Below are 26375 nucleotides of genomic sequence, written 5' to 3'. Positions count from 1 at the left end.
TAGTCAGAGGCGGAGCTGTCAAGAGGTAGTGGTGGAGGGGTCCCAGCGTCCCCCCCCCCCCCTCCCCTCGGCCCCTGCTGCTGCTACTGGGAGAGCCTGGGAGAACCCCCCCCCACCCACCACCCTATAGCGAGAAGGCACCCAGCTAAGAAATACAATATAAACTCAATTAAATGCAGTCTCCACTGCGATTTACCGCAATGAATGATAAATTGGCCGTCGTCCCCGCACGGTGGGATCTCCAAATTTGCAATAATGGGCAGAAACATTGGAGGAAATATGCAAGAGCCCACATGGTTTACCAAATTTAGTCCGGGTGGGGCAACTGTCTGTGTGTGCCTTTGTTCGAAAAGGCCTGCTCAAATAACCGGGTTTGCCTCGCATGTTGCGTTTTAGGTCAAAGTGGCTTAAATTGCTCATTTGGTGACATGGGCAGGCTGCGAGTAAAAAAAAATTGTCTGGAAAGGCTCACGGCATGATATTGGTAAATGGCAAAACCGAAAACAGTGTGAATAATAGTCCGAAAAATAATAATCAAGAAAAATATTTTCAGCAAACGAGAGTCCATGTTGCCTCAATTCAACCTTTGTATTTTGCTATGACCTCATGATAAGAAAAGAAAATCTTATCACACGAATGATGACGCCACTCTTTGTAAACAGATTATAGAATGCAAGCAAACTCGATTGATAAAAAATAGTAATCCACGACGATATTATTCAAGAGTTTAGAAGGAAATCAATAAAACATTGTGCCACCATGTTTAGGACAGCGACACACATTTGAATTTGAATCCATTTTACTCTTAGTCGGAGCACAAAGACGATTTCAAAACAGTCTTTCGGAGCTTTTTAAAAAAAAAAAAAAAAACACACACCAAAATGATCAAATGGAGCCGATTCACACACAAGTCAAATACTACAATTCAAAACGGATTTGTCTAATTAACTGGGAAGTTTAACTGTCGCTCAGACGGCGTCAAATTTAAGTTCTGGTGGGGATGTAGCGCTAAGTCCAACAGCAAAAGAGGTTTATCATAGAGGAATATTGATTTTTGCAGTGGATTGACTGACACACACACACACACACACACACACACAATTCTCTTCCCTTTATTCCATTAATCTCTGTGAGCTGTGTAAGATACTGGAGGGTTAGTGTAACATTGTGCAGCTCTAATGTATTCCAGCCCTCACGTTGCCTGTGGCATCCATATGTTTAATTCCACTACAAATGTTTTGACAGCAAATGAAACTCTTTTCCTTTTTTTTGCTCCATACTTTAGGTTTGTGGGGATTTTTTTTTCTCCCCAGCCCACCCCCCAAGCCCCCCTTCTCTCTTTCTCAATGCATCTAAAGGGATTTTCTCTCACAGTGATGCTTTATTTAATTAGTTATGGACCACCTGGAGTTCGAACATCTCCCCTGGCTGATGTCAGACTCCGCCAAGTACGCAAAAGAAAACAACGGATTAAATTTATGATTACGAGGTGCAACGTTCATTCGAATGAATGCGGGGGACTGGGCTCGCTGGTCACAATATTAGGTACAAATGCAAAACTTGGATTCTTCTTAAATAGCTCTGCACATTTTACATTACGAAAAACTATAAAGAGTGGATATTGAAAAAAAAAGTCTACACACCCCAGTTCAAATGCTAATAATATAATGATGATGACGGGTGGCGGCAGCATAGATAATGAAATAATTTTTATGTAAAATTAGCAGCACAGTAGAGCAATGTGGCCAGTCAATTAGTATGAAGGATTTTAAAATAAAAGAATTGATTCAGGTTGCAAGAATGTCAGTGGATTTCTTTTTTTTTTTTTTTTAAATTAACGTTATAGGTTGTCGGGCATGGATCATAATTGGTTTCATGTGTTTGACCTTTTGAGGCAAGCACTTTAAACACAAAAATAAACAATTGTCAAATAAAAACCTCTGACAGATTCAATTAAATGGGAGTATTTTTTCCTTATGGGACATGCCTTTGAATTTAGCTGCGGACGTGTAGTTCAATATGAACTTTACCTTTTGGAAGGAAAAAAAATAAAAATTGCACGCAAGGAGACAGTTCAAGTACGACCCGATGGCTGGTCAAAGAAACATGTCTCTATTTCTCCGTCAGTGAGGTCATACTGTATGTATGTACACACAAGAAGAGGCAGTTATCTTCTGTGCACAACACCATCAACGTGTGTTGGGGGAAGGAGAAGAGAGGCAGTCAGATAGGGAGAGTGCAGGAGAGAGCGAAGGGCTGTGTGTGTCTGTGTGTCGGCCAGGAGGTTTTAACGTGTGTTTCCGGTGCAGGATGGCCCATTCATCATTCTCACATGGTGGGTTTACTTTGCCAGTGATAGAGAAAGCTATGAGGAGCAGCACTACAGGGAGAATTAATGTGACTGTCTTGGGAGGAGGGGCACGTCAACTGGAGCCGATGGCCAAAGCAGATGTGAGAGTGTGTGCCGGTGCGCGTGTGTTTACGCGGCGGGGTGTGTCGCAGGGTCACATGTGCTTCTCCGTTCATGTCCTGTCATACATGTCCAAAGCCAGCACTTTCTTTCGTCCTCATAAAATTAAAAGGAGGTGAGGTGAGGCCACAGCTGAGCCTTTCTTCATTCCTCTATGGCCTGACACTCTACCCCCCCCCCCCACCTCCCCTGCACACACACACTTTTTTTAAAACAAGGCCTTTGCTTTAAATGCTATCACACCAAATTGCGCGAGTGGGCGCGCGGGTTCAGCATGGGGTCAGGTGACATAACTGATGAGCCTGCGACGCCTTCAAACAAACCGCCGCCGCCATGGCAACTATGCTACAACTTGACAAAGGAGAGGGGGTCAGAGGTCGCACGGGGAGGACAGATGAGGAGTCGCATCCTTATAGTCGGCGTACGCGCTGCACGACTCCACACCTGCGCCGCTGCAGGTTCCCGTCCGAGGGAGCTCGAGTGGAACGCGGGGTGACGACCTCTGACCTCTGAGATCAGCCAGTCTCATGTTGTGGGGGAAATGACAAGCTGGAGAGCAAAAGGGTGAACCACAGCCTCCCCTGCTGGCCCCATGCTGAACCGCAAGCTCACGTAAAAGTGGCGACGGCTGAGGTCGGACCCTGAAAGTCTTTCTGATTAAACTTTACTAAGGGTAAGATGGGGGACACGGGAGAGTTGTCACGGTAACCGCGAATAGGGAACACCTGTGAGGATCTGCATTTTGTCATGTCTTAGTCATACCTGAATACAATGCTAATGATGCAAAGTCAGTGTGGACGTGCACGCACACGCACAGATGGATTGTTTGAGGTCACCCAAAGGGGCACTGGAATTAGTTTTGAATGTTCACATTATTATTGGGTATCATTTCACTGTATAAATTGAGTGCAGATGTGGGAAGAGCATGGCCGTGAGGCCATTCCACAATCCAACCCACAGAGCATTTACATGATCATTTGTTTCGAATATTTATTGTATTAATTTAGCCAAAATTGGAACATGAAAGCGTATTTAGTCATTTTATTTATTGACTTTATTTTTTGAGTTATTTCAGTTCAAATGATTGATTTATTGTAAATTTGACCACCACTGGTGTACGTAAGTAACGCGAGATCTCAATTTGTGTAATTTTTTGGTGCTATCTATTTAACTCTATGTTGGCATTCGTCTGTATGTAAAAAATAATTCCCTACTGCTCATATGATAATGAAATACTTGGAATGTTTTTGACTGGTATGTTGAAAAGGACGCAGGGCATGTTCTGATGGGGTAGGTTTGTGCGTGCGTGTGCGTGCGTGTGAGTGCGTCTCTGAGTGACTGCAGAAGAAATGAGGGATGATCTTTATGTGGCAGCCTATTTGCTTTTGAATGCACAAAGTTCAGAGGCCTCAAACGAGAGGTATTGAGTGCAGTGGGTTGAGGGAGGGGGGTTGTCGGAGGGGGTGCGGAAAAGGGGCGTCACGTCACCGACTGTACTGTCAGCAGACGCAAAAAACGAACACACGCAACTTGCTGCGGGCCTGTGATCAGCCCTCGTGAGCGTCACTTCAGAGGATGCACCGACGACGCAAATTCACATGCGGGTACGACTCAGGATCCTCCTTAAGCATCCTCGTAAAAGGACAAAAGATTTTGCAGAGTCTGCTTTCCCCCCCCCCCCCCCCCCATTACATGCTAATGCAGTTTTTGTATTCACCTTCTGACAAAGAGTCAAATAAATTAAACCCATAGGAAATAAAAAAGAATGTTGTCACGAGGGAGTCTAAATCAAATCAAAAGAATGTTGGGCTATAGTATTCCCAAATCCTAACAGATGCTGGCTATTTTATTCCCTTCATTCAATTTTGTGGCAAGGGCAATAAAAATACCGATTAGATACAAAACTTCTTTTTGATAATGCCATTTACATTTTATATCAGCCAAAAACTGCAATTCAAAACTGAAATTAATTTCAGAAAAAAAAGATTTCCTTACCGACATCCCCAAGATCAATTTAGCAAAAATACAAAATGTTTTTTTAATACAAAATGCCACAGGGTGTTTTGTACAATTTCCCCCCCGCGTCCCCCCAAAAAACCTTCCCTGGTGATTTTTCTAAGGAGCTGCAGTCTGTCAGAGGTCTGCTAGCAATGAGAGTCTCCTTAAAGGTCAGCGGGGGAGTCAGCGGAGAGGGAAACGCATTGAGAGGGGGGGGGGGGTACTGCGAGGTCGCCAGCCTGGCCTGGGGACAGCCCGGGTAGGCCTGCTGACCTTTTCTGACGCTGGCGAGGCTCTGGATGAGGAGAGTGGACCAATGTGTGCGGCCTGAGGGGGGATTAAAGGTGGGTCGTATCTAAATGCGCCCACATGTTAAGGAGACTGCGCATACTGGCATTTATTGTCCATATTGTCAGCGGGTGGGGGAAGTAACTAAGTATGGATACTTAAATCACTGTACTTGAGTAGTATTTAGTTCGCTTTTCTGACGACTTTTACTCCGCACTAGGTCGTAAAACAGACATCGGTTCTGCTCCTTACGAAAGCGTATTGTGTCAAAAATCAATCTAATGCTAGCGAGTTCTTAACAACATAAGATTATTTAGAGATAGCTTTATTCATTGTGCCAAGGTATTAAAACGGCTATTGTGTAGCAGTAACTATGAAAATATAGTACGCAGGCTCCCCCTAGTGGCACGTGAAAGAATCACCGAATTAAAGTTGTGAATAGAAATTACAGTTGCTTTAACTTTTCTTCTTCTTGGCACTGTTAAAAAAAATATTACGGAGCGTCCCTATTATGAGAGGAATACAGTACAGATTTTTTTTTATTGGTAACAACTCTTTGTACTAGAATAGTAAATTTCTGTCTTTTTTTTTTTTTTAACTTTTATCAGTACAGCAGTTGAACCAGCCCTTTTTCCAAACGCATCTATAGCGAGTGAACACCTTTTGCCACATTTGCCATCGACAAGGGTTTGAAATGTTTAGCTGTCGTATCTGAGTAAATAACTTACAGTATATTGAAAAGGCGGGGGGGGGGGGTCACTTTGTCAAACAGGTCGTTTTACTGTTTTGGGCCGACAGCTTGGCACAAACTGAAAGGCGCAGAGTAAATAAAGTGGCCGTTATGTGTGGGCTCCACTAAATAGCTGCTCTCTTGTGTCTCCAAAAGAGAGGCGGAAGACGTGATCACGAGGAGAGCCCGTGTCTTTTCTTCTCCTTGCCGCTATTAAAGGCCCTCTTCTTCTCGCCGCCCCACTTCTCCTCTCAGCGTTCCCTTTCTCCTCCCTGCGTTCCCCCACTTCTGCCGTCCTTATCCTCCCCGCTATCTTGCCCCCACAGCCCCCCCCACCCTCAAAAAACACACTGGGCCCGCCCAGCAGCTCTTAAACATGCAGGAAGGCGAGATCAATGGTGTCCACGGCGAGGGCTGAATTTCGATGAGAACAGAAGAAAGGAAGAGGAAGGGGGAACAAGTAGAGGCGGGGAGGGAACGTGAAAAAGAGGAGGGGGGGCAGAGGATAGTATATCCCGCACGGGGGAGGAAGAAAAAGAAATGGGAGGAATGTTGAAAGCTATGTCGACGACGGAGTGAGTGTCGAGTCTCACAAGGCCCGACTGATCCTGAGATGCGTCGCAAAATCTGTCGAACGAACCGTGCTTAACTGTGCAGGTTGCATGTCTGTTTAACGCAACGACAACTGCGTGATTTTTTTTTTTTAGTTGTCATAAGTCTCATAATTTAAAGCTATGACACTTTAGAAAAATAATTTCCACCTGTTGCTAACCCTTAATTCATAAGTTACTCAATACATGACAATATTATAAATGTCAGGGAGATATGCGAGAAAAGTTCCAACATCTTGATGTCATCCATATGTTGGGAAAAAAAAGTGTCTCCTTGGTGACATCTTGCAAAAAAAAAAATCAGCGCAAATGAGTAGCTAGGTTGCTCCAGCTCTTCTTCAGGAACTGTCAGATGCTTAGGCGCTCAGTCTCACCACAACCCTAGCTTCTCACACACTGACTGAAGAACAAGTCCTGGAACATTTCTGACACCCTTCACGTACAGTACACACGCCGTCCTGTTTCCACCAATTTCCCCTCCAGTTGCGGCCCACTCGGACAGTAAATTATCACTCCCCTGCGTCTGAGGTTTGCAGCCGTGCGGAGTTGCCTGTGAGACCCTCCTCTGTCTTGAGGTGAATGTGAAGGAATTCCCACCCTCTGTGTGCCAAACCCTAAACGCTGCAAAAAGGAAGCTATGGAGCATGCAGCTGCACGCCCGCGCGGACACGCTCGCTCGCAAAACCCTGATTTAAACGCGTGCAAATGGGCACAAATGTTCGTATATGCTATATAAAACTCCCCCTGAGCGATAGATCATTGGCAACAGGTACACACACACACACACACACACACACATATACAGGCCGTAGATCATCACAGTGGGCCGGCACGTCAGCACTCCCGTACACAGCAAGCCTCAGAGCAGATTTAATAGAGGAAAGCCAGCATGAATTCCCGCAGTCATTCTGTTCCACTCAAACATACCATTCACAGCGCACTGCCCCTGTTAATGTGTGTGTGTGCGTGTGCGTGTGTACAATGTGCATATATGAATAAAAGTCAATGTGTTCTCATGCAAATTCGACATACCTGTGTGTGTACGTAAGGCGTTGGGGGTCATGCATCTTGTATGAGAGTGCATGTGAGCGCGTGCACGGGTGTTGTAGCAAGAGAGGCTATATTGACCCATCAGTGCTGCTCTGTCACCTCGTCTCTTTACGAGTCTGGCCTTTGAAAAACAAACGGGATTTATGGTCAGTTCGGGACTGTGTGGATGTGTGTACGCCGGCGTGTGACGGAGAATGGGAGGGAGGGGTTGAGCGTAAGCCGGGGCAAATTGGTAAGGTTGTCGGTGTTTTAGAGCAGAAAATGGAAAATAATACTGTCTGAGCCAGGAAGTGATGACGAAAATGAATGTTACGAGAGGAGTACAGTAACATTTAAAAACTCTAAAAAAATATATAAAAAAACAATACAGTACAGTATGGTGCCGTGAGCTACAAGTGATCCGACTTTTTTTTTTTTTTTTGCTTTGGCATTATGTGTATGCAACTGCGCCTCTAAGTTTGCACACAATATAACTATATTTACAGGTATTCTTTATCCTCTGCAAAGAATCATTACTGCTGCTACCGAGCGGTTGTGACTGTTTTACATGTGTTGACCTAAAACCGGGTTTTTCTTGGGGGGCAGAGGGGGAGCATCATTTTACGCATAAACATGCAGCTGACAAGATGTCAATATGAACACGTAAACGCTGCTCTGCGTGCGTGGCGTGCAGATGGCTACCTGGCATCTTTCTCTCCCACCCGCGTGCATCTTCAAACCGCTTTGCTTCAAAAATTGATTTCACACTTGCGACCAGAATGCATTTTGCCTCTCCATTTTTTTTTTTTTTTTTAACCTTAAATAATACCATAGTAGACATGCAGCATTTTCTGGGAGCCTTTCTTTTAAATGAGTCTAATGTGTGGTCCATTTGCCTCATTAATGAGACTGACACACGCCGCTCAGCCAAAAAAAACGCCTATTGTGCACTCTACCTCGGAGTTGCTAATGTGCGGCGTTATCCGTTAGTGCCTTGCTGATGGTCAACTCACAAAGTCTTAATAGAAGACAGAGGGGACGGCCGGGACAAAGGTAGGCAATGTGGAGTGGGACGCGGCCAATTCCAATGTGAGAGGCCTGCCTAAAAACGCTATTCATGGGCCCTCTAATGCTGGTGTGTAATTAAATGTGATTACCGGAGCAGAGGGCTCCTCTCTGCTTCTCCGAGGGCCACACGCAAGCTGCGGAGGAGGTGGCGGCGGCGGCGGCGCGCGCTCATTAAGGAGCCGCTAACAGATGTACACAAGCGGCGGCGACCACGGGCCGACCTCGAATCTTTCACACTCGAACATCAGCGCAGGCGAGAATGAACTCCTCTCCGTGATTTCGAGATGCTCGGGAATCAGGAAGGATTATTTGAATGGGAATAAAATGAGAACTGTCATGACAAAGTTTCCATGAGACAAACTAAATCTCTCGGAGAGTGCAGGAAAATCAAACACACCCACGTGGGAAGGTCACAAATAAAGAATCAGGGCATCTTGTCAGGGATAATCACACATCAAGCAACTTGAAATCCAAACAAAAATCAATTACGGTGTACGCGCGCACACGCACACGCTTGCTCTCTCCGCCTCCGGTTTCCTGGGCAGACGCGGTCCCCTGGCGCTCATGGGAAATAGCGAGCACGGCAGGCCCCCACAAAGGCGTCCTTTCAGCCGCCCGCATGCTTGACCTGCGCGGGGTCACCGCTCTGCTTTGTGCCCCGTGACCCCCTCGGTCACTCTGGGGGTCACAGCGAGGACCCCGGGTCAAATCCAGATGCCTGCGTCTAATTTCGCCCAAAGTGGGTTATCTGTCCAAATCTGCCCTAAAATGTGCCCCTCGCCCCGCCCCGATAACCCACGACTACTTCCAAACACATGACTGACCCTTTGGAATATACATCGCTACGCCGCACGCTTAATTGGACTACCGGGGAGAAGAACTCAAGCGTTCACACATACACACACACAGGCCTGACCCCTATAACTGCACCGGTATACCTCAACCCGTGGCTTTTGCTCTATCTTGAAGGATTAGGTGCAGAAAGACACACACGTGCGCGAGCCAGCGCGCGCACACGCACACTTATACGCAGCAGGCCTGGCCGAGGGTCCACCTTGAGGGATTAGGTGCGGAAAGACGGGACCCTCCAGCCAATCAAGTGGTCTGTCACATTGATTTGGAGGGGTCATCGGTGCACGAGGAGCAGGGCTTTCCTGTCTCAACCGCTCTGATCACACACGTATGCACACACACATTGATAAGACGCTGTATTTATCATGTAAATTAGAATCGTAGAAGGTTGTCAGTGACCGTATTTTTACACAACTTATTTTGTCCCTTGACCACTCACACAAATCTCAAATAATCTTGCCCCAATTGAAATGAATGGAAATGCTATCAATATTTTCCTGGGCTACCAAATAATAGATTGTGCAATGTGTGTGTGTGTGGGTGTTTTTTTAAAACAATATTATGTGTAATCAAATGAACATGAACGATTAAAAAGTTACTTTGCAATGGTAACTATTGCAAACATTTGTAACGTGTACATAGAAGCAATGGAAACAAGCGTACTGTAAAACGTAGTTTCATTTTTTAGAATCAAAATTCAAAAACTTACCTGGTTTTCCACTTACCTGTACTTCTTATTTGCAATTCACTTTTCAAATTTTTTAACAATTGTTTTATTTTTCATTAATTATACAACATACACTTCATCACCCCCCGCCCCCCCCCCCCCCTAACCATCACATCCCAGCCTCAGAATAACCTTGATCTCTGGAGATACACCGTAACCCTTTTTGAGTAAAAGGCTCCCCCCGTCCCCCCTCCCACCACCGCTTGAGTCTTTCTTCCATTTCCTGGTCAAACAACACAATAGTGTTCTGTCTGAGAGGGCACCAGGCAGGCAGCAGGAATAAACCATCACAAGTTACATTGAAAGTGCTGGACTTTAATGTTTTCTTCCCCCCTGAGTATGTTTTAGGGTTTGTTCTTTTTGGTGTGTTTACCTTCACACCTTTAGCCTCTTGTTTCCCTTTCCTGACCGGAATTTGAAGGCTGGGAAAACAGGATCCACTTATATACATAGATATATTAGTGTTGTTATGATTACTAAGCCAATCAGTGTAAGAGGAAGTCGGCCGCACTTTTTTGAGTGCAAGGGCCCCAACTGTTTTATGTTTGTTCCTATATGACCCACTTTCAACGCAATTGAGTTCCTAATGTCCCCTAATTGTATTACAAAAACATTGCTTACCTTATCTCCATGTTGGTTTGCATACTTTTTTGTCCACGGCATAACCACAAAACATCAAACGCACTCCATGTTGGTTCATGGCAAAACCACAAAACATCAAATGTCGCTGCCATTATAAATTGAGGCCCACCTGTAAATATAGCAATATTTAAAATGACAAAATAATTGTTTTCCCCACTGTTTTCACTCACAACTCTATATTCAGGTGCTGGGGCAGGTCATACAATGGTATTATTTAAGTAACAAGGAAGAAAACCATAATAAATGCTTGAAACAGTTAATGATGTGGACCACAAGCAGTTAAATAGAACCATCTGGAAGGAGGTCAGTGATGCTACCTGCTGTCAACTGCTCTCAACAGAGACATCTGAAACATGGCATCGGCATCTCCATTTATCAGATAAAAGTCTGAAAACATTAGAAACAAATGACTAGATTAGATTAAACTTTATTGTTGTGACAGGTCACAAGTGCAACGCAACATAATCCAGATCACATCGAACTATCTTTTTGCTTTCTTTGCAAGCTTTGTGGACGATGTCATGATGTAAACAGTTATCAGAATGGGTCATGGATATAAATTATTGACAGTTGGGAAAACACACACACAGACTTTTGCACGCAATTACATTTTGGTTTCTGTACTTTTTACTTTTATCTACGTATTCCAAATTTAAACAGTGCTTTTTTTGGACTTTCTAATAAAAGTACAAGCACTATCGACGCGCTAGGAGGCGTCCGAGTGTTTCACTGACATGGAAGGCGCAGCCTGTGTTGTCTTTATTCACTTCCTCGACTACAGTCATTACTTCCTAGTTACGAGTGTGAGCTGCTTGGGGGCAAACCACTCTGAGCGTATTTGATTTACTATTTCCCACTGTGTTGTTTTGCAAATTATATCTTGCACGCTACTTTGTAAACAAAGCCGCCATATTTATAATTCATGATTACATAAACAGGTCGACGAAGCGCTTGGTGTACGATGAAACTGACGGTAAAGTTCCTCTATTTGTTTTTTGTTGATAAAAACCTCCTTTGTGACGTATACATTCACGTAATAGTATGTTTTATATTCAAAGGTTAAAAGTATTTAACGTATGTTTACTGTCCCTACAGCGCCACGTCACTGACAGAAACTGATGAACCCCGGAAGTCAGACGAACCCCGTGACAACTGTGACGTTTTGACGTTTACCCCTGTTATTATATATATATTTTTTTTTCTCGCCTACCGAAGGAAAGAAGAGGTAGCCTTTCCCAAAATGACGGCGTCGAACTGGGGTCTCATCATGAACGTGGTGAATAGCATCGTCGGCGTGAGTGTGCTCACGATGCCCTTCTGCTTCAAACAGGTGTGTTAATGATGGCGTGCTCGTAACACCTCACAGTGAGTGCGGGCGCGCACACGTTTCAAGGCCCGCTTTTAAAAATGTATAAATTAACTTTTTATATGTTTGTTTTCATTTTTTTTTTGCTCATTACTATTAATAACAATATTAATAAAAACTTATGTTTTTGAATAGTCATGAACTTTGGTAATCAATCGTTTTATTTATTTGCCACTAAGATGTTGCAACAACTGCAAACTCCCCTTTTATGTTTATCATAAGAGACCAACACACAGTTTAAAATAAAATTAAAATGTTGGCTATACTTATCCAGTAAGTTCCTTCCTGTGGGATTTGATATTAGTTTTCAATAAACAACAGTTACCACACAGTAATTATGTAAATAAACATTTGTTTTGTGGGAGAAAATGAAGCTTGCCTCTGGATTTTACTACACAAATATCCCATTGGATATTTACTGCAGTGATTAGCTTGTTTTGCAACTAGTTAATGAAGCTCAGTAGCGTCTCAATCGTAAAACATTGATAGTCAATGACATAGCCCAAGGTGCAGGATTTTTTTTTTTTTTTTACAGTAGTTCCTCATGAGTCAAATTAAACCGGAGGCCTTCATTAAGCAGGAAAACAAGGATGGAGATTCTTTAAAAGTACTTTAGATGAACACTTATCATTGAGGTTAGTTTGGAAAGTTTACTTTCCTTAATGGAGGATGAGGTTTTATGTCAACACTGCACAGGAATAAATGTTCTAACAATGTAACGCTGCAGTCAAAACTAGAAGAGAGCTGATGAAATGATGACGGGTGGAGCGTCGTTTTTATAATCAAATCAAATTGGTTACGTATGCGCAATTGTTCATGGTTGTGTCCTTGTTTGTTATCTTCCTGTTTTTGTCTCAGTGTGGGATCGTGCTCGGAACGCTTTTGTTGTTCCTTTGCTCCTGGATGACCCACAAGTCATGCATGTTCCTAGTTCACACCGCCAGCAACACCAAGCGAAGGACCTATGCGGGATTGGGTGAGATGTCATCGGGGAAAATGTGCAGGAATGACATTTGTTTTTGTAATAGGTGAAATAATACCTTCACATTTTTCTGTTTGGATTACGGGTGGACAATTCTAAATATTTGATTTTTTTTTTTTTTCTATGTTTAAAATGTGTGTTTAAATGTTTGGGAAAGTTTTTTTTTTTTTCTAGTGTGGCATGCTTTGTTTTTCTGATTCTAATATCAAAAGAGAAAGACTATTTTTAGACATGGCCTTGTGTTTGTACACAGATTGTTCACACGCTGACGTCATATTTGTTTTTGCAGCTTTCCACGCTTACGGCAAAGCAGGAAAAACTCTGGTGGAAACCAGGTGAGTCAATATGACACATTTAGGTCTGCGTTTACACACACAATATCTATTTGACATGCCGCGGCTTCTCGTGTCCTTGCAGTATGATCGGCTTGATGTTGGGGACGTGCATCGCCTTTTATGTGGTCATTGCCGATCTGGGTTCCAATTTTTTTGCCCAGCTTTTGGGCTTGCAGGTTTGCATGAATATCAGCGCCAGAATTTAACACAACACGAGAACAATTTGGTTCTTAATTATTATTTTTTCTTCTAGGTGACGGGCGGTTTTCGCGTGCTGCTGTTGATTGCCGTGTCGCTCTTCATCGTGCTCCCATTGAGTCTGCAGAGGAACATGATGTCCTCCATTCAGTCCTTCTCGGCCATGGCGCTCATGTTCTACACCTTCTTCATGTTCACGGTGAGTCGATCGTTCCACTTTGAGCGTACAACAGGGGGTGTGGGGGGCTCTTTCTTGCCTGTCGTATCTCATCTGTGTGTTTGTGCACTCACAATGTACTCCTGCTTCCACAGACTTCTCACCGCAGCTTGCAAGTAACTTTTTAGGTCGTGGCGACAACCTGGAATACGTTTTCTGATCCCTCTAACAATCACAAATCTCCTTCTCATCCCTCCCACTCTTTCCTGTCCCTCATTTTGACTTCCTGAACCCCCCCCACCCCCCTCCCTCCCCATTCTGACGCCCTTCTCCACTTTCTCCCGCCGCTCTCCCCGCTGCTCATGTTGTAGATAGTGTTGTCGTCCCTGCGCTACGGCATAGTCTCGGGCTCCTGGTTGGAGCGGGTTCACCTGTGGCGCTTGAAGGGCGTCATTCAGTGCCTGCCCATTATCGCCACCACCTTCTGCTGTCATCCGTAAGTAAACCACGGGACCCCCGTCTCACACCATCAGGAGGGCAGCGGAGGAGGAGTGGGTGAAAAGAACGTTCAGTTCGCCAGCTTCTCCTCGATTTCTCACCCTTTGATTTTTCTCACGTGTGTGTGTGTGCGCTTGTTTGGATGGCAGTAGCAGTGTTAATAGTCAATATTTTGGACCCCTTCTTATCTCATTGAGCAGGCCGGGTACAGTTCCAAAGTGGTTCCACGGATGAACCTTTCGCTCTCCTTCTTTCATTTTCATTCTTTGTTTACTCTCATTTTGTTTATTTCATTGCCATCCTCATCGTTTTGACTTTGGCAGGTTTCGGCGCAGCATGGGGTGTCCATGTCCTCATTTCTTCTGATTCTCTGTCCTCATTAATTGCATGGGAGCCCCTCCCCCCTTTTCCTTCTTTCTTCACCTGTCTTAAGTTGGTTTGCACTGTAACCCCCTCCCCCCCTCCTTCCCCTTAGATGGTGCTGTCTTCATTCAAACACGGGCTGCTCAGTGGCCAGTGGCTAGGGCAGGTCAATGTGGTGCGCTGGGAGGGGGTGTTTCGCTGTCTCCCCATCTGTGGGATGGCCTTCGCCTGTCAGTCGTAAGTACACCTCTTGCACAGGACTGGACTGTAAACGTCTCACAAGCTCAGTGACTGACATATAGTGGTCCGCCAAGACCCCACGGTGGATGGGTGGTCACATTTTATCCTTGCATGATTTCTGGAAAACACAATCTGGACAATATGCAGTGCAAGGGAATTATAATTTCACCACGACGCTGCTGATTCTTCGACTGTGCCTCTCACGGTCACACAATTGATTATTTTGCCCATTATGGCTAGACAGTGGGAGTTTCACATCATCTCATTTAACTTTTTTTTTGTCTTATCCCGCCTTTTATCCGTAGCATCAATATGTTTAACTGTTAGAGTTTCTCTTCCCTCAAAGTCATCTGCATGCTCTTTTTCTTTGGTGTCTTCTATGTTAATCTTTCCTATGGGTTATTTCGCATAATGTAATTTGAATGCTGCAGATTTAGAGTGTGTGTGTGTTTGTGTGATTGTGTGAGAACGAGAGGGAAGTGACATCAAGCCTGTGACTCAAGCGAGACCCTATAAAGGGAATTCAGAAAAGAAAAAAAAATTGTATGCATTTGAAGGGAAAATGCTCCATTGGCATCTTTATAATTAGTTGGAAATTGGAAATTGGAAATGACAGCAATTGAAACCTCATTTTATATACTTGCTTTTTTTTTTTTTTTTTTTAATCATTTAAATTGGGCATAATGGTAACAACACTCTTCTCTGAAATTCAAATCTAAAATTCACATTTTATTCTCACTTAAGTAACTATAATAGGGAAAAAAAACACATTTGACTGCAACTACGTGTAAAAAAAAAAAAAAATTGTTGCACACACACTTAAATGCTTTGTGTGTCTGGGTGCCAGGTCCCACTAGTGGCGCTGAGTGATATTTGGCGGGGTGATGCGTTTGGCCCGTTGTCAGGGCCCGAGCGATGCGGGAGCGCCGTTAGATGGCAGGCAGGCATCTGAAGCCAAAGCACGAATCAACACGCTGGACTGCGGCCCTCCTACGCGCCAACGCTGATGCAGTCACGGCCTGATTAAATAGCTTTCAGCACATTGGAATTTTATTACATTCATGAACCGTGTTTACTCGCCGTTACATCATTACTTAACATTGCTATTATGACCGAATGGGAGCTGGCCTTGTTTTGTTTTTTTTATTTTTTTATTTTTATATAAAGGCTTGGGTGCAAAAAAAAAAAAAAACGTATGCCATTTTGTTTAACCTTGGCATTGAGATTTAATGGTTTGTGGATGAAGCACCGAGTGGGAGTCCAGGGCAGTTCTTGCTCATAAACTTCCAAGCGTGTGAAAGTGAAACCGAGAAGGACAGAACATGAGATAACGGAACTGAAAAGTAATTTCCTTTGCGACGAATGCTCTCGCCCGCTGTTTCCATGTCGGTATGCTTGTCTCTCGCAGTCAGGTGCTGCCCACCTACGACAGCCTGGACGAGCCGTCAGTCAAACGCATGAGCACCATCTTCACCTCGTCCCTCAACGTGGTCACAGTCTTCTACATCACCGTCAGTGCAGACGCGCCATCTTTTTATTTCACGCCGACGATTAAGACTCCCATTTCTTTCCTCCAGGTGGGATTCTTCGGCTACGTCAGCTTCACGGAGGACATCGCCGGCAACGTGTTGATGAACTTCCCCTCCAACCTGGTGACCGAGGTCATCCGAGTGGGCTTCATGATGTCCGTGGCCGTCGGCTTCCCCATGATGATCTTACCGTGCCGCCAGGCCATCAACACCATGCTCTTCGAGCAGCAGGTGACTTTGGAAGTTCTCTTCCGTGACCGCAAACAGTATAGCGACACGCTCGGCCTATCCATGCGTGTGTTTGCTGTGCTTGATTAGAAACCACTGCGTCATTCTCAATGGCGTGACCTATATAACTCCTCAAATATACCATCGTGACCTCAATTTCACCCCCCCCCCCCATATCTACACGTGAGCTTTGGTACACAAACACAGCTGACTTGAGCGCCATACATTTGCCGCACACAAGTGAGGAACATCCAAACGAGTGTCTTAAGTTTGTCTTCTTGTCAACCCCTCGCAGCAAAAAGACGGCACGTTTGCAGCCGGCGGGTACATGCCCCCTCTTCGCTTCAAGATGATCACGCTCAGCATCGTGTTTGGCACCATGTTGGGAGGCATCCTCATCCCCAACGGTACAGTCGCTGTGTGTGTTTCATTGACTGAGGTCTGGAAAGGTGCACGTGTTTCTTTGTGCGGGCAGAGTCACTGGGACACTTTAACGACCCGTGCGAATGTGACTTTATGAGGCAGTGAGTGTCACACCGCAACGCAGTCCTTAAATCAGGGCTCTAACTTTTATCTCCTTTCAGACGGGTAGACAGCGGTTGGGGGGGTGGGGCAAGTGTTATTCTCAGCAGTTCCACGTACGCACGGCGGCAATGTCGCTGACTCGGCATCAGGTCTGGATTGGTCCCGCGCACGGTTCCAAAATGGCGCAAGAGTTGTAACCGTTAGAATGAGTTTTCTTGCATTCATCCTTTTTATGGCCACTGCGTGTTAAACCTTTGATAGGTTGGCCGCTGCAAAAGAAAAAAACAAAACACTGTGCTTGGCTCTTTGTGTTTCTAATCAGACTAATAGACTGAGGAGAAGGGAGGTAAGGACCCCGGGGGAGATCAGACACTAAATCTGAGGGAGACAATATGATGTCCGTCCTCTGGATAAGCGATGCCTCTCGGGTGTCTGACATCCAGCCAACTCAGTGGACGGATCCAAGGGGTGGGCCGAGGGCGGTCTGCCGCCAGGAGTTGGATGCCAGGGACGTGAGCCCAGAGTGAGGGGCTGGGCGGCGGCTGATTGTGAATGGCAGTTGAATGGCGCTACAGATAAGCAGCATGCATTTGGGGAGCAAGAGGCGACTCCCCTTTTTTGCCATTGTGACATCATTGCTGATTGGAAGGCATTGTAGGACTACAATGTCAACTTGTCTGCTTCTGTGTCTCTTTAGTGGAAACCATTTTGGGTCTGACTGGAGCCACTATGGGTAGCCTCATCTGTTTCATATGCCCCGCTCTGATCTACAGGAAGATCCAGAAGAGCAGCATCATCGCTCAGGTGCCGGACATCTTGTAGCCACGTTTTTGAAAGTCAACTAAGAGTTTCTTATCTTCTCCAATAGCTCGTGCTTTGCGTGGGGCTGGGCATCCTTCTCATCAGCACCTTCACCACATTGTCCATCTCAGCCCAAGGCCCCAAAGCCCAAGCTCCGCCTCCTCCTCCAGCAGCCGACAAGAGCAACATGCAAATAGCCGACATCATTGAGCTGCACGGTAAGCCATGACATCGGTGGCTTTCACACCTTCACTAATGACGCTAACATTTTTATCCGGGTCCAAGCAATGTAAGGAAATTGCGATCCAGTGGTAAGAAGAAGAAGAAAAAAAAAAAAGCACATTATTTCTCATCTCATGCCCAACAGAATGACTGATAGGGAGACAGGCCGGGCAAGAAGATAAGACTTTGATAGTATCTCTGAGCATCTCTGAGCGTGTGACATTGATGGAGCAAGAGTGATGCCCTTCAGACCGAGGCAATTTTCTCGGCACCCCCACTCCCTCATTTCCTCTCGACACCCTTCCCCCCCCTCCTCAACAAATTCCGTCATTACCTACCTTCTTCCAATATCCCCCTGGGCGCCTCAAAAAGGCCTTTAAGCTGCGTCTATATCAAGGAAAGAAGGAAATATTAGTTTGCCAGGGAAAGCAACTGGAGGTAAGAAAGAAAGTTGATGTGCTGAGGTTCCTGATAGTTTCGTGGGTTTTTTTCAATCTCAACTTAAATGTCTCTCGCACTCGTTTCCTGTTAGTCACCTCCATTTCATCTCAATGCCATTGCTGCAATTTGCTTTTTTTTGTCCATGTATTGAACTGCCACCTAGTGGTGAGAGCTGCTCAGATTAAAATGTGACGTCATCGGCGTAGAATTGTATTATTGCCTATGTGTGCCAAATTGGAAAATTTATTTTATTTGTCCGCACGTAGAGGATCTTGCTAATGTGAAAGCAATCGACATCGATAAGCCTGAGCTCCCGGCAGTGGATGAGCTCCAACCTAACAAAAGGCAGCCGGAGGAACCCCCCCAGATTAAAGGACCCGTGGAACTTCCCGACAGCAAGAAGGAGGAGGAGGTGCAGTTGGACCGCCCCGATGCAGGTAAGAAAACTGAACCCGTGTCAGAACACGACGTGGGATCCCACTTGTCTGTCCGCCTAGGTGTAGCCATGCCAGAGGGAGAAGCCCACCGCCATGAGCCGCCCATCCCGCGTGACGAGGTCCACGTAGACAGCAGGAAGAACAATGCAGAGTTGGAGGAGGCGATGAGAACAATGGAGGAAGAGCACAAACGAGATCAAGAGCCAGGCGGAGGTCAAGATGCCGTGAAAATTGAAGAGAGCGAGGAAAACGTCCTCAAGCCTGCAGTCGTGGTTGTGAAGAAGGAGGACCTGTCCAATGAGGTGCTTGAAAAGTCAGCAGAGAAGAAACAGGAAGTTGTACCCCCAAAAGAAGTGGAGAAGCTCGATGTGGCCAAAGACGTGCTCGCCGTACACGCCGATGAAGACAAAGTGGACAAAGCCGTCGAGGCTGCGGGCAAACGTGAGTAGATGAGGCCAATGTCAAAATCTGTGGCTCAAAGTTGGAAAAGCCCTCCAAGCTTGATACCTTGATGTGATTGTAGCGCCATCTGCTGTTGAAGAGGCTCAAGCCGCTGACGGCAAAGACGCCGCCGGAGATGAGAAAATGGACGGTGAGTGCAAATCACATTGAATTTATTCGCAATGAATGAATACGTCAAGACAGTTTCCAATTAAATGTTTGTGTTTGCCACTTTTAATCACTCTTTGCTTCTTTTGTCATCGCTTTGATCCCTTCTTGCTTATTGCACTTTGTAAAGATCAATTTGGGGAAGCTGAACCTTTCTCTGACAATGCAGGATACACGCTTGGCATTTATTTTTATTTTGGCACTTTCTCATTTTGTTATTGACTTCTGCTCCCCCCTCCCCTCCCCTCCTTTCTGTCTCCTCTTCAATCTTTACCTCTTTGCTCCCTTTCTCTGCCGGATCGCAGTGATAAAAAAGCTGGTTGCAGGTATGACATCCCTCCCGCTCCACCGTGTCTTGGTCTATCACTAAAATCTCTCAAAACTCACTATTAATTGTCCATATTGATTGTAATAATATAGCGACACGTGTGATGGACGAAACTCACCATTCCCAGTCGTCTAACGTAGTCCTTGTAGTCTTTCGATATGTTAGCGTAGATTTTGATCAAATGATTCATTCAACACCCTCGGTCGTTCTTTCCTTCCACGGCCTCCTTTTAAATCGCTGTCTCCGTCCCTGTAGAAGGCCAGCTGGACCACGCCGTACTGCTGCAGGTCATCAAGGAGCAGCAGGAGCAACAGAAGAGACTTCTTGATCAGCAGGAAAAGCTTCTGGCAGTCATAGAAGAGCAGCACAAAGAAATTCATCAGAAGCAGCCAGGCGGTATGTTTTGTGTATTGTCTTGTGGATTTAGATATCTAATGTTCATCCGTGAAATGTGCTGCTCCTTCAGAACTCCAGGAGCATGCGGAGGAAGCAGAAGGAGGAGCAGGGAAGCCCAGAGATTCAGCCTTGGTCTCAGATGCGCAGCAGCCCGAGGAGCCGGCAGACGCCGGGGCGCCGCAAGTTGCTGCCGCCGCCGCGCTGCCGAATCTTGTTCAGATTGAAGACAAAGCACCCGAGCTAGCCAAGGTAGCTCCTCCGGCGCCTTACAAAGAGAACAACGCGGTCGAGTCCCATCAGCAGAGCGAGCTGGGGGCGAGAGGAGTGCCTCTCCTGAGGAAAGTACCCGAGGTCTACCAGCCAAAGGAACAAATTGTCAGAGATGAAGACAACAAGCTGGATGATGAAAAACAGAAGATGGAAAGCGAGGCCCAAGCCAGACTGGAACAGCTCGAGCGGGAGAAGAAGGAAAAAGCGGCGCTGGAGGACAAGAGAGCGGAACAAGAAAGATTAGAAAAAGAACAGCTGGAGAGGGAAGCAAAGCTGGCCAGAGAGCAGGAGCGACTTGAGAGGGAGAAGATCGAGAGAGAAGTGCAGGCTCGGGTGGAAAAGGAACGACAGGAGAGGGAGATGAGAGAGAAGCTGGAGAAAGAGAAATTAGCGCAGGAGAAGGCCGCCGAAGAGAGACGCCAGCAGGAGATTGAAGAAGCGGGCAAAGCTTTGCTTGAGAAAAAAGAACAAGAGGCACTGGAGCGAGCCAAAGAAGCCCAAAACGCCGCACGGGGGGCTTCCAATGAAGACAGCGAAGCTTTGAAGAAAGGAGGACGGGACCTCAAACAGGAAGTTGCCGCTCGGGCGGACCCGGGAGAGGACGTCAAAGCCGAGCCGGTCAAAGCCCAAGCTCGCCCTCGGGGCTCCCACGAGAAGGCGGACGACGAGGGAGAGCTGGATCTAAAGCGGAGGCGCCGGGCCCTGGGACCCGTCCAAGACGCGGGGGCTCCCGAGGTGCCCAGGGCCGTGCATGGGCTGGAGCCCCTGCTGGAGCTGGGGGGGCCCGACCTGCACGTAGCCCTGGAGGAGAAGCTGCTCGCGGGGGCCATGGTGCACTCGCGGCAGATTAAGCAGGCCTCAGAGGACAAGAAGATGAAATAACTCAAACATTCTCTTTTCCACTTCTACCTGGACAGCCTCCAGATATACAAGTCGTTGCCTTAGATTAGCTTGCCTTCACAGATGCAGTGGTGCCTTCAAGGTGTGAGTTGAATTTTTGTTCTAAGTTATATTGAAAGACTTTATGCGGCGAATGTTGAAATTGTCCAGTCCTTATTAGTTTGTACATATTAACTTATTATCTTGTGAGGCAGAATTTGAGTGATTATTAAATTGTTTAAATGTACATAAATCTATGCAAATCGATTCTATTGACTATTATGAGTTTAATTTGCCCATACTTGTTTTCTCCCCCCCTACCCCCCTCCTCCAAGTTGAGATGTAAATACTGTAAATATAATTCTTCATTAATTTTGAGTCTCAATTCAAAATCATGCTGGAGCTGCTTGTTCTATTAAAGGTAAAACATTTTTGTATGGTTTATTGAAGTTACTTTCTATTTTCCTTTTGATTTCTGTATCTTGTAATCCATGCGCAGCAACGGACATGTCAGCTATTCGAATTACAGAAATATTTTGGACAAGTATCAGTATTATATCAGAAATGTAGTTCAAAACATTTCATCAGCACATGCATCGTTTTTGTACAAATGTATTTTTTTTGACTATTTTTCTATTTACAATGCTTTTATGTGTATTCAGATGATAATAAAGGCTCTGTCACAAAATTGTGTGATTCGTTTTTTGGGGGGTATGCTTAGGACCAGCAAATCAGGACACATGGACAACCACTCACACACCTAAAGGCATAGGACGAGATTCGAACCCAGAACTTCAGAACTGCGAGACAGCTCTATTCATCACTGTTTATCAAAATGGTCATTCAAATGTTTTTATTTTTTTTACGTGACGTATAGTCCTTTTCTGAGTCGGACAGTCATTCAGTGCTCTGTTGACTTTATTGCAAATCCGGATTTTCCACTCATCTGGAGTGTTTCTTGGCCTGTAACAAAAACAGTTGTCAATAAAGGGGACCTGTAGAACAATTGTAGACTAAGTTACTTACAGCATTTTCAAAACACATCTTGAGGGCTGCAAATTCTTTAGCACATTGGTCTTTCTTCAATTCCTGTCTGTTTGTTGTGGTCGCTGCAACACATTTGCCATAAATTGATGCCTGGAATACAATCATAGGACAATAAACAACGCAATAAATAATAAAGTCATCATTTCTTTTAAACATGCACTCGCAGATATTAAATTCGCACATACAAGTTGTAGATTCAATGCAAGAAATTTCATGCACAGCGATGAGAAATCTATCACTGCTTACCTCCTCCGAACATTGTGCAAAGAATTCTGAAAAACGTCTCAACTTATCTCGGCTACGATGCCAAACATTTGACCCTGACATGATGTTATGACTGAAACAGCAATTGTTTTATCTCAGCCTTGCAATAGTAAGAACCCGAAGGTTCGGGGAAGTTTACTAACTCCTCGTTTGCCCCTTAATGTGTCAAATATTTCTTTTAAATATTAAGAAACAGAAAAATACATGACTTCGTAACTATACGGACGCCGCCATTACGTTACATGCGTAAACAAGAACGTAGCCAAAATTCTACATTTTGATTCGCTCCTGTGTTTGTCAATCAACAACCTAGCCGTTTTGCGTTTTATGATTGGTTGTCCTGATTTTCTGGGCGTTTCCAAAACGGACGTCACAACTACTAACTCAATATGTTTTTAAAATTAATAAGTAATAGAAAATAACAATACCTAATGGGCTATACTATTTCTGGATTCTGATTTATTCGTTTTTATTTCCACCAAAAGTCCACCCTTCAACGATTGGTTGTTTTGGTTTTCTCAACAGCCAATTGGATTTTATTCCGACTGTTGACGTCCTGTCCTCTGATTGGCTAGCTGTCACAACCAGCCCCACCTCCACTGTGGTCCACTGAAAAATGAGTAACCCGCAGCTACAATTGCTAAATCATGGCTTCTTTCATGGAACGGTTAGCTTTCCTTCAGAAAGTAAGTGACAGTTGTTCTGATAATTCGTTATTAAATCGTGCATTAACGAATCGCTCGCTGGCGCATTTGGCATTTTGTCTACGTGTCACAGAGGCCATCTGGCTATCCCATTAGCTACTAGCAGCACAACCTGCTAATTTAAACTGAGAGGATAAATGATTGTTATTTTTACTCATCATTGCGTGTTGTCATAGTTTCAAAGGAGCAGGTGCATAATGTGCAACACGACAACAGACATTTTCTTTCTTGGATTAATTGAAGATTAGTGAATTTACGTGTAAACAAACCTAATTTCTCTTTCCACTCTCTACTTAAGGTCCCGACTTTGATGAAGGCAACAGCAGATGATGAGAGCCCTTGTCCTGGGTACATTTTCCAAGAAATCGGAAGTATCCTTTGGCAGCCCATTTTGCAGAAACTTTAAATTAAGAAGTAATCTACCATTTCATTAAAAGCCCTTAACTGTCATCCTTTTGTAGAAATCTCCCACGAGTCTTTGGCAAATGATCAATGTTTATTGGAGTACCTGCTAGAGAGGCTTCAGGTTGAGTCTTGTCATGTCAAACTCAAGGTGAATCACTTTATAGATTATATAGAATCTCCATGTATTTATTCCAATAATGTTATTTCTTGTGTTTCAGGTGCTGAAGATCTTTGTTCATTTGTGCGGCCATGGCTCCAAACATTTCCTCACTGAACTCAGGAGGAATTCCACCTTCATTCAGCAGGCATCAGGTTGGACCTTTGATGATTCCCTTCTGTGCCTGCAATAACATGAATATATATATTTTTTTTTTTAAGTATACAGCGGGCCACCTGATCCCATCCATGGCACGGCTTTGTATCTGAAAGTGAGAAACACTGCACAGGTAAAATAAAAATAATAATACGCACAACCATACACAAGGTTAAAAAAAACGTAATGTTTGCAGGAAGTTGCGCGACTACTTTTCACTGATTCATTTTATGTGAAAACTGGTGTGCTGCCTTTAAACATGGCAACTTCAACAATGGGTGAGTGACCATTTTTGACCACATGACTGATTTTTGTCAGAATTTGCTTCTGGATGTGTCTCTCTTTTCAGGTATGGGATCAGGAGCCCCCCACAAGGGAGGAATGCAAGGCTTTGGGTATAATCCAGGAAAGCAGGGGACAGGCGACTCACTTTTTGTTCAAGTCACATCTTTTTTTTTTTTTTTTCCATCCTTACTACATGATCTGTGTTTTTCAACAGGCAACGACTCACTTCTAGATAAGATCCAGAAAGCTGCAGAAGTAGTGGCCAGTGCCGTCCTCCCTCCGACAGAACACCAGGGCATCCGTCTCCACGACAACCACTACCGAGCTGTAGTGGCGCCATCTGCGCCAATAGAAGTAGCTGTACCAGCATGTGCCTACAGCCTGCCTGCTCACAAACTTAAAGGTCCAAAACGAAGCATTTTCAGGATCAATCTATTTTGGGGAATTCATTGAAATGTTTTTTTTAGTCACTACAGGATCAACCCAGCGATGTCCAGGGCAGATCGGGGGCGGCTGGGAAGAGACTGACAGCGGCAACAATTCCTCTCACAACTCGTCTCAGGACATCTCCACTAATAGCAGAGCCTCAGCAGGTAGCAAGTCGGCGTGCACCGGGAGCCAATCGGGAGCCAGCCGAGAAAGCAGCGGAGACCTATCAGAGCGGTGAGCAGAGAAACCCGAAATCCCCAAAAAGACTCGCGACTTCAAGTGTTGGTCTCTTTTCTGTCGGACAGGGTTGAAGCGTTGCAGTTGGGCGACTGCGGCCAGGAGATGGCGCTCATTAGCAAGTTGATGGAAGGCTCCAGAGTGTTTCTATCCAATGAGGAGATCCAGTACTTTACCAAAGAGTCAGTACGGACAGCAACTTCATTCAACTCATTTGTGGTTGTTGACATGAGTTCCTTTGTTGAATCCTGTCAGGTGCTCCACTCTTAACTGCGAGGTTGTGGTGGAGTTGCTCTCCAACAGGCTACAAGATCCCTCCAGCACTGTAAACATGGTAATAACCATTATCTATACTGTCAAACATTTTTTGGATAAACTACCAACTCATACTGTCCTTCTCATTTTGACCTCCAGAGGGCGTTGTGCGCTGTAGCCTGCCTTATGACTGCCGACCTTCTGTCCCTCGAGCAAATATTTGGAGCAACGCAACGTCGGCTCCGTCAACTCAGTGAGGGCCCTCCAGGACCAGTGGCCAACAAATCCATGAAGGTGTGCTAGCCAGTAACAATAATCCAACAGGAGATCATATTTTCTTTTCGAATCTGCTTCTACCAGATCCTGAGACAGTTCAAGGCCCTGATGGGTGGCGTTCACGATGCCCCCAAACAGGATCCAGCCAGCGACAGTCATCAAGTCAACCAGACGTCCAGCCTACTACTCATTTCGCCATTAGTTGTGGGCAACTGTGAGAAACCGCTCCCGGCTCCTATTAGGACTGAGGTGACTGCCATTCAAGACGACGAGGGTATTGAGCCATGTGCCGCCAGACTCTCCCTGTTCAGTGGTATGAATTTGGTGAGCAGGGCAAAGACTCCCGAGTCCCACGTGGACCCAGACTCACTACAGGACTCTCTAAAAGAGAACCGCCCCAACCCCCCAGCTTCGTCTGAGAGAAGCCAACAGTTGTCCGCTTTCTCGTTTCTCAACTCTTGACCTCTAGCGAGGCGCTTTACACCTTTTAAATCTCTTACAGAGGTGTCATTGAGTATTTGTTTTCACGTCCAACTTTCTGTCTCTCCAAGAATCGAGTGAATCTGATGTTACAGTATGGTTTATTGAATTTGATCTCAGGATTCATTTCAGGCTACAAAAACAACACATTCAAGTTGCACTCTGCTTTGCACTAAAATCATTTTCCTGAAGACCTGCTATCCTAGAGTTGTCTTCCAGTGTTTGCTATCATACTAATGCAAATGTAGGAAAGATTATTTTACATCACCATCTTACTATTATTGTGTTTACAGCCGGATCGATTTATGCAAGTGGTGCTCGAGCGCGTGTCTACACTTAGAATTGTTTTGTGTGGAACCAGAGAAGCAAGAGTCGGTATATAATGCAAAATATTTGCAACAATGGCAGTCTATCATGTCCACTAATAAAAGATCCCACTTAGTGTGATGTTTGATGGGTAA

General features: G+C 45.1%; 4 protein-coding genes across 10 annotated transcripts in view; 2 read left to right on the top strand and 2 right to left on the bottom strand.

Moving 5' to 3' along the window:
* bahcc1b (BAH domain and coiled-coil containing 1b) overlaps positions 1 to 11767 on the bottom strand; it is a 68253-nt gene extending 56486 nt beyond the window's left edge. Inside the window, exons 1-3 of the mRNA XM_061264879.1 lie at positions 11626 to 11767; positions 10733 to 10802; positions 10395 to 10524 (exon numbers count right to left, since the gene is read on the bottom strand). The gene's annotated coding sequence lies outside the window, so the exon portion shown is untranslated. The remainder of the gene's footprint in view (positions 1 to 10394; positions 10525 to 10732; positions 10803 to 11625) is intronic.
* On the top strand, positions 11604 to 21907 carry slc38a10 (solute carrier family 38 member 10). 4 transcript variants are annotated; one of them, XM_061264886.1, is made up of 17 exons: positions 11604 to 11745; positions 12640 to 12757; positions 13053 to 13098; positions 13181 to 13274; positions 13352 to 13495; positions 13825 to 13949; positions 14427 to 14551; positions 15963 to 16065; positions 16132 to 16314; positions 16607 to 16718; positions 17534 to 17640; positions 17705 to 17855; positions 18567 to 18737; positions 18798 to 19178; positions 19261 to 19329; positions 19930 to 20070; positions 20141 to 21907. In XM_061264886.1, exons 2-17 carry the CDS (start codon positions 12699 to 12701, stop codon positions 21220 to 21222), a joined length of 3093 nt encoding a protein of 1030 aa, XP_061120870.1. In that variant the 5' UTR covers positions 11604 to 11745; positions 12640 to 12698; the 3' UTR covers positions 21223 to 21907. The 4 variants fall into 4 exon arrangements, with proteins under 4 accessions (XP_061120870.1, XP_061120869.1, XP_061120868.1 ...); XM_061264885.1 differs by lacking the exon at positions 13825 to 13949 and having other exon boundaries at positions 11610 to 11745; XM_061264884.1 differs by lacking the exon at positions 14427 to 14551 and having other exon boundaries at positions 11610 to 11745.
* A 150-nt stretch (positions 21908 to 22057) lies between these two features.
* Positions 22058 to 22793, bottom strand: ndufaf8 (NADH:ubiquinone oxidoreductase complex assembly factor 8). The gene is made up of 3 exons (XM_061264888.1): positions 22513 to 22793; positions 22246 to 22356; positions 22058 to 22182 (listed from the first exon to the last, which is right to left on the bottom strand). The coding sequence occupies exons 1-3, from the start codon at positions 22591 to 22593 to the stop codon at positions 22162 to 22164; spliced, it is 213 nt and encodes a 70-aa protein (XP_061120872.1). The 5' UTR covers positions 22594 to 22793; the 3' UTR covers positions 22058 to 22161.
* Positions 22794 to 23093: 300 nt separating this feature from the next.
* tepsin (TEPSIN adaptor related protein complex 4 accessory protein) lies at positions 23094 to 26355 on the top strand. Of its 4 annotated transcripts, none has more exons than XM_061304582.1 (13): positions 23094 to 23216; positions 23533 to 23605; positions 23696 to 23787; positions 23858 to 23951; positions 24018 to 24085; positions 24149 to 24230; positions 24302 to 24359; positions 24453 to 24640; positions 24705 to 24900; positions 24972 to 25085; positions 25159 to 25237; positions 25318 to 25452; positions 25519 to 26355. In XM_061304582.1, exons 1-13 carry the CDS (start codon positions 23178 to 23180, stop codon positions 25894 to 25896), a joined length of 1596 nt encoding a protein of 531 aa, XP_061160566.1. In that variant the 5' UTR covers positions 23094 to 23177; the 3' UTR covers positions 25897 to 26355. The 4 variants fall into 4 exon arrangements, with proteins under 4 accessions (XP_061160566.1, XP_061160565.1, XP_061160564.1 ...); XM_061304581.1 differs by having other exon boundaries at positions 24302 to 24373; positions 24452 to 24640; positions 24714 to 24900; XM_061304580.1 differs by having other exon boundaries at positions 24302 to 24373; positions 24452 to 24640.
* Positions 26356 to 26375: the final 20 nt, after the last annotated feature.

Source organism: Syngnathus typhle, linkage group LG18 (genome assembly GCF_033458585.1).
Source record: "Syngnathus typhle isolate RoL2023-S1 ecotype Sweden linkage group LG18, RoL_Styp_1.0, whole genome shotgun sequence".
NCBI classification, from domain to species: Eukaryota; Metazoa; Chordata; class Actinopteri; order Syngnathiformes; family Syngnathidae; genus Syngnathus; species Syngnathus typhle.
The sequence above is the reverse complement of the archived record's forward strand: the minus strand, read 5'-3'. Positions and strand labels throughout refer to the sequence as shown.

Bases quoted from the DNA above. Each gene is read 5' to 3' on its own strand.
- slc38a10 (XM_061264885.1), top strand. From the start codon at position 11,656: ATGACGGCGTCGAACTGGGGTCTCATCATGAACGTGGTGAATAGCATC. The intron at 11,746-12,639 runs GTGTGTTAATGA...TTTTTGTCTCAG, and splicing joins TGCCCTTCTGCTTCAAACAG to TGTGGGATCGTGCTCGGAAC. The intron at 16,315-16,606 runs GTGACTTTGGAA...AACCCCTCGCAG, and splicing joins CCATGCTCTTCGAGCAGCAG to CAAAAAGACGGCACGTTTGC.
- ndufaf8 (XM_061264888.1), bottom strand. From the start codon at position 22,593: ATGTCAGGGTCAAATGTTTGGCATCGTAGCCGAGATAAGTTGAGACGT. The intron at 22,357-22,512 runs GTAAGCAGTGAT...ATTGTATTCCAG, and splicing joins TTGCACAATGTTCGGAGGAG to GCATCAATTTATGGCAAATG. The intron at 22,183-22,245 runs GTAAGTAACTTA...TTTTTGTTACAG, and splicing joins AGATGTGTTTTGAAAATGCT to GCCAAGAAACACTCCAGATG.
- tepsin (XM_061304579.1), top strand. From the start codon at position 23,178: ATGGCTTCTTTCATGGAACGGTTAGCTTTCCTTCAGAAA. The intron at 24,086-24,148 runs GTAAAATAAAAA...TAATGTTTGCAG, and splicing joins AAGTGAGAAACACTGCACAG to GAAGTTGCGCGACTACTTTT. The intron at 24,901-24,971 runs GTGAGCAGAGAA...TCTGTCGGACAG, and splicing joins AGCGGAGACCTATCAGAGCG to GGTTGAAGCGTTGCAGTTGG.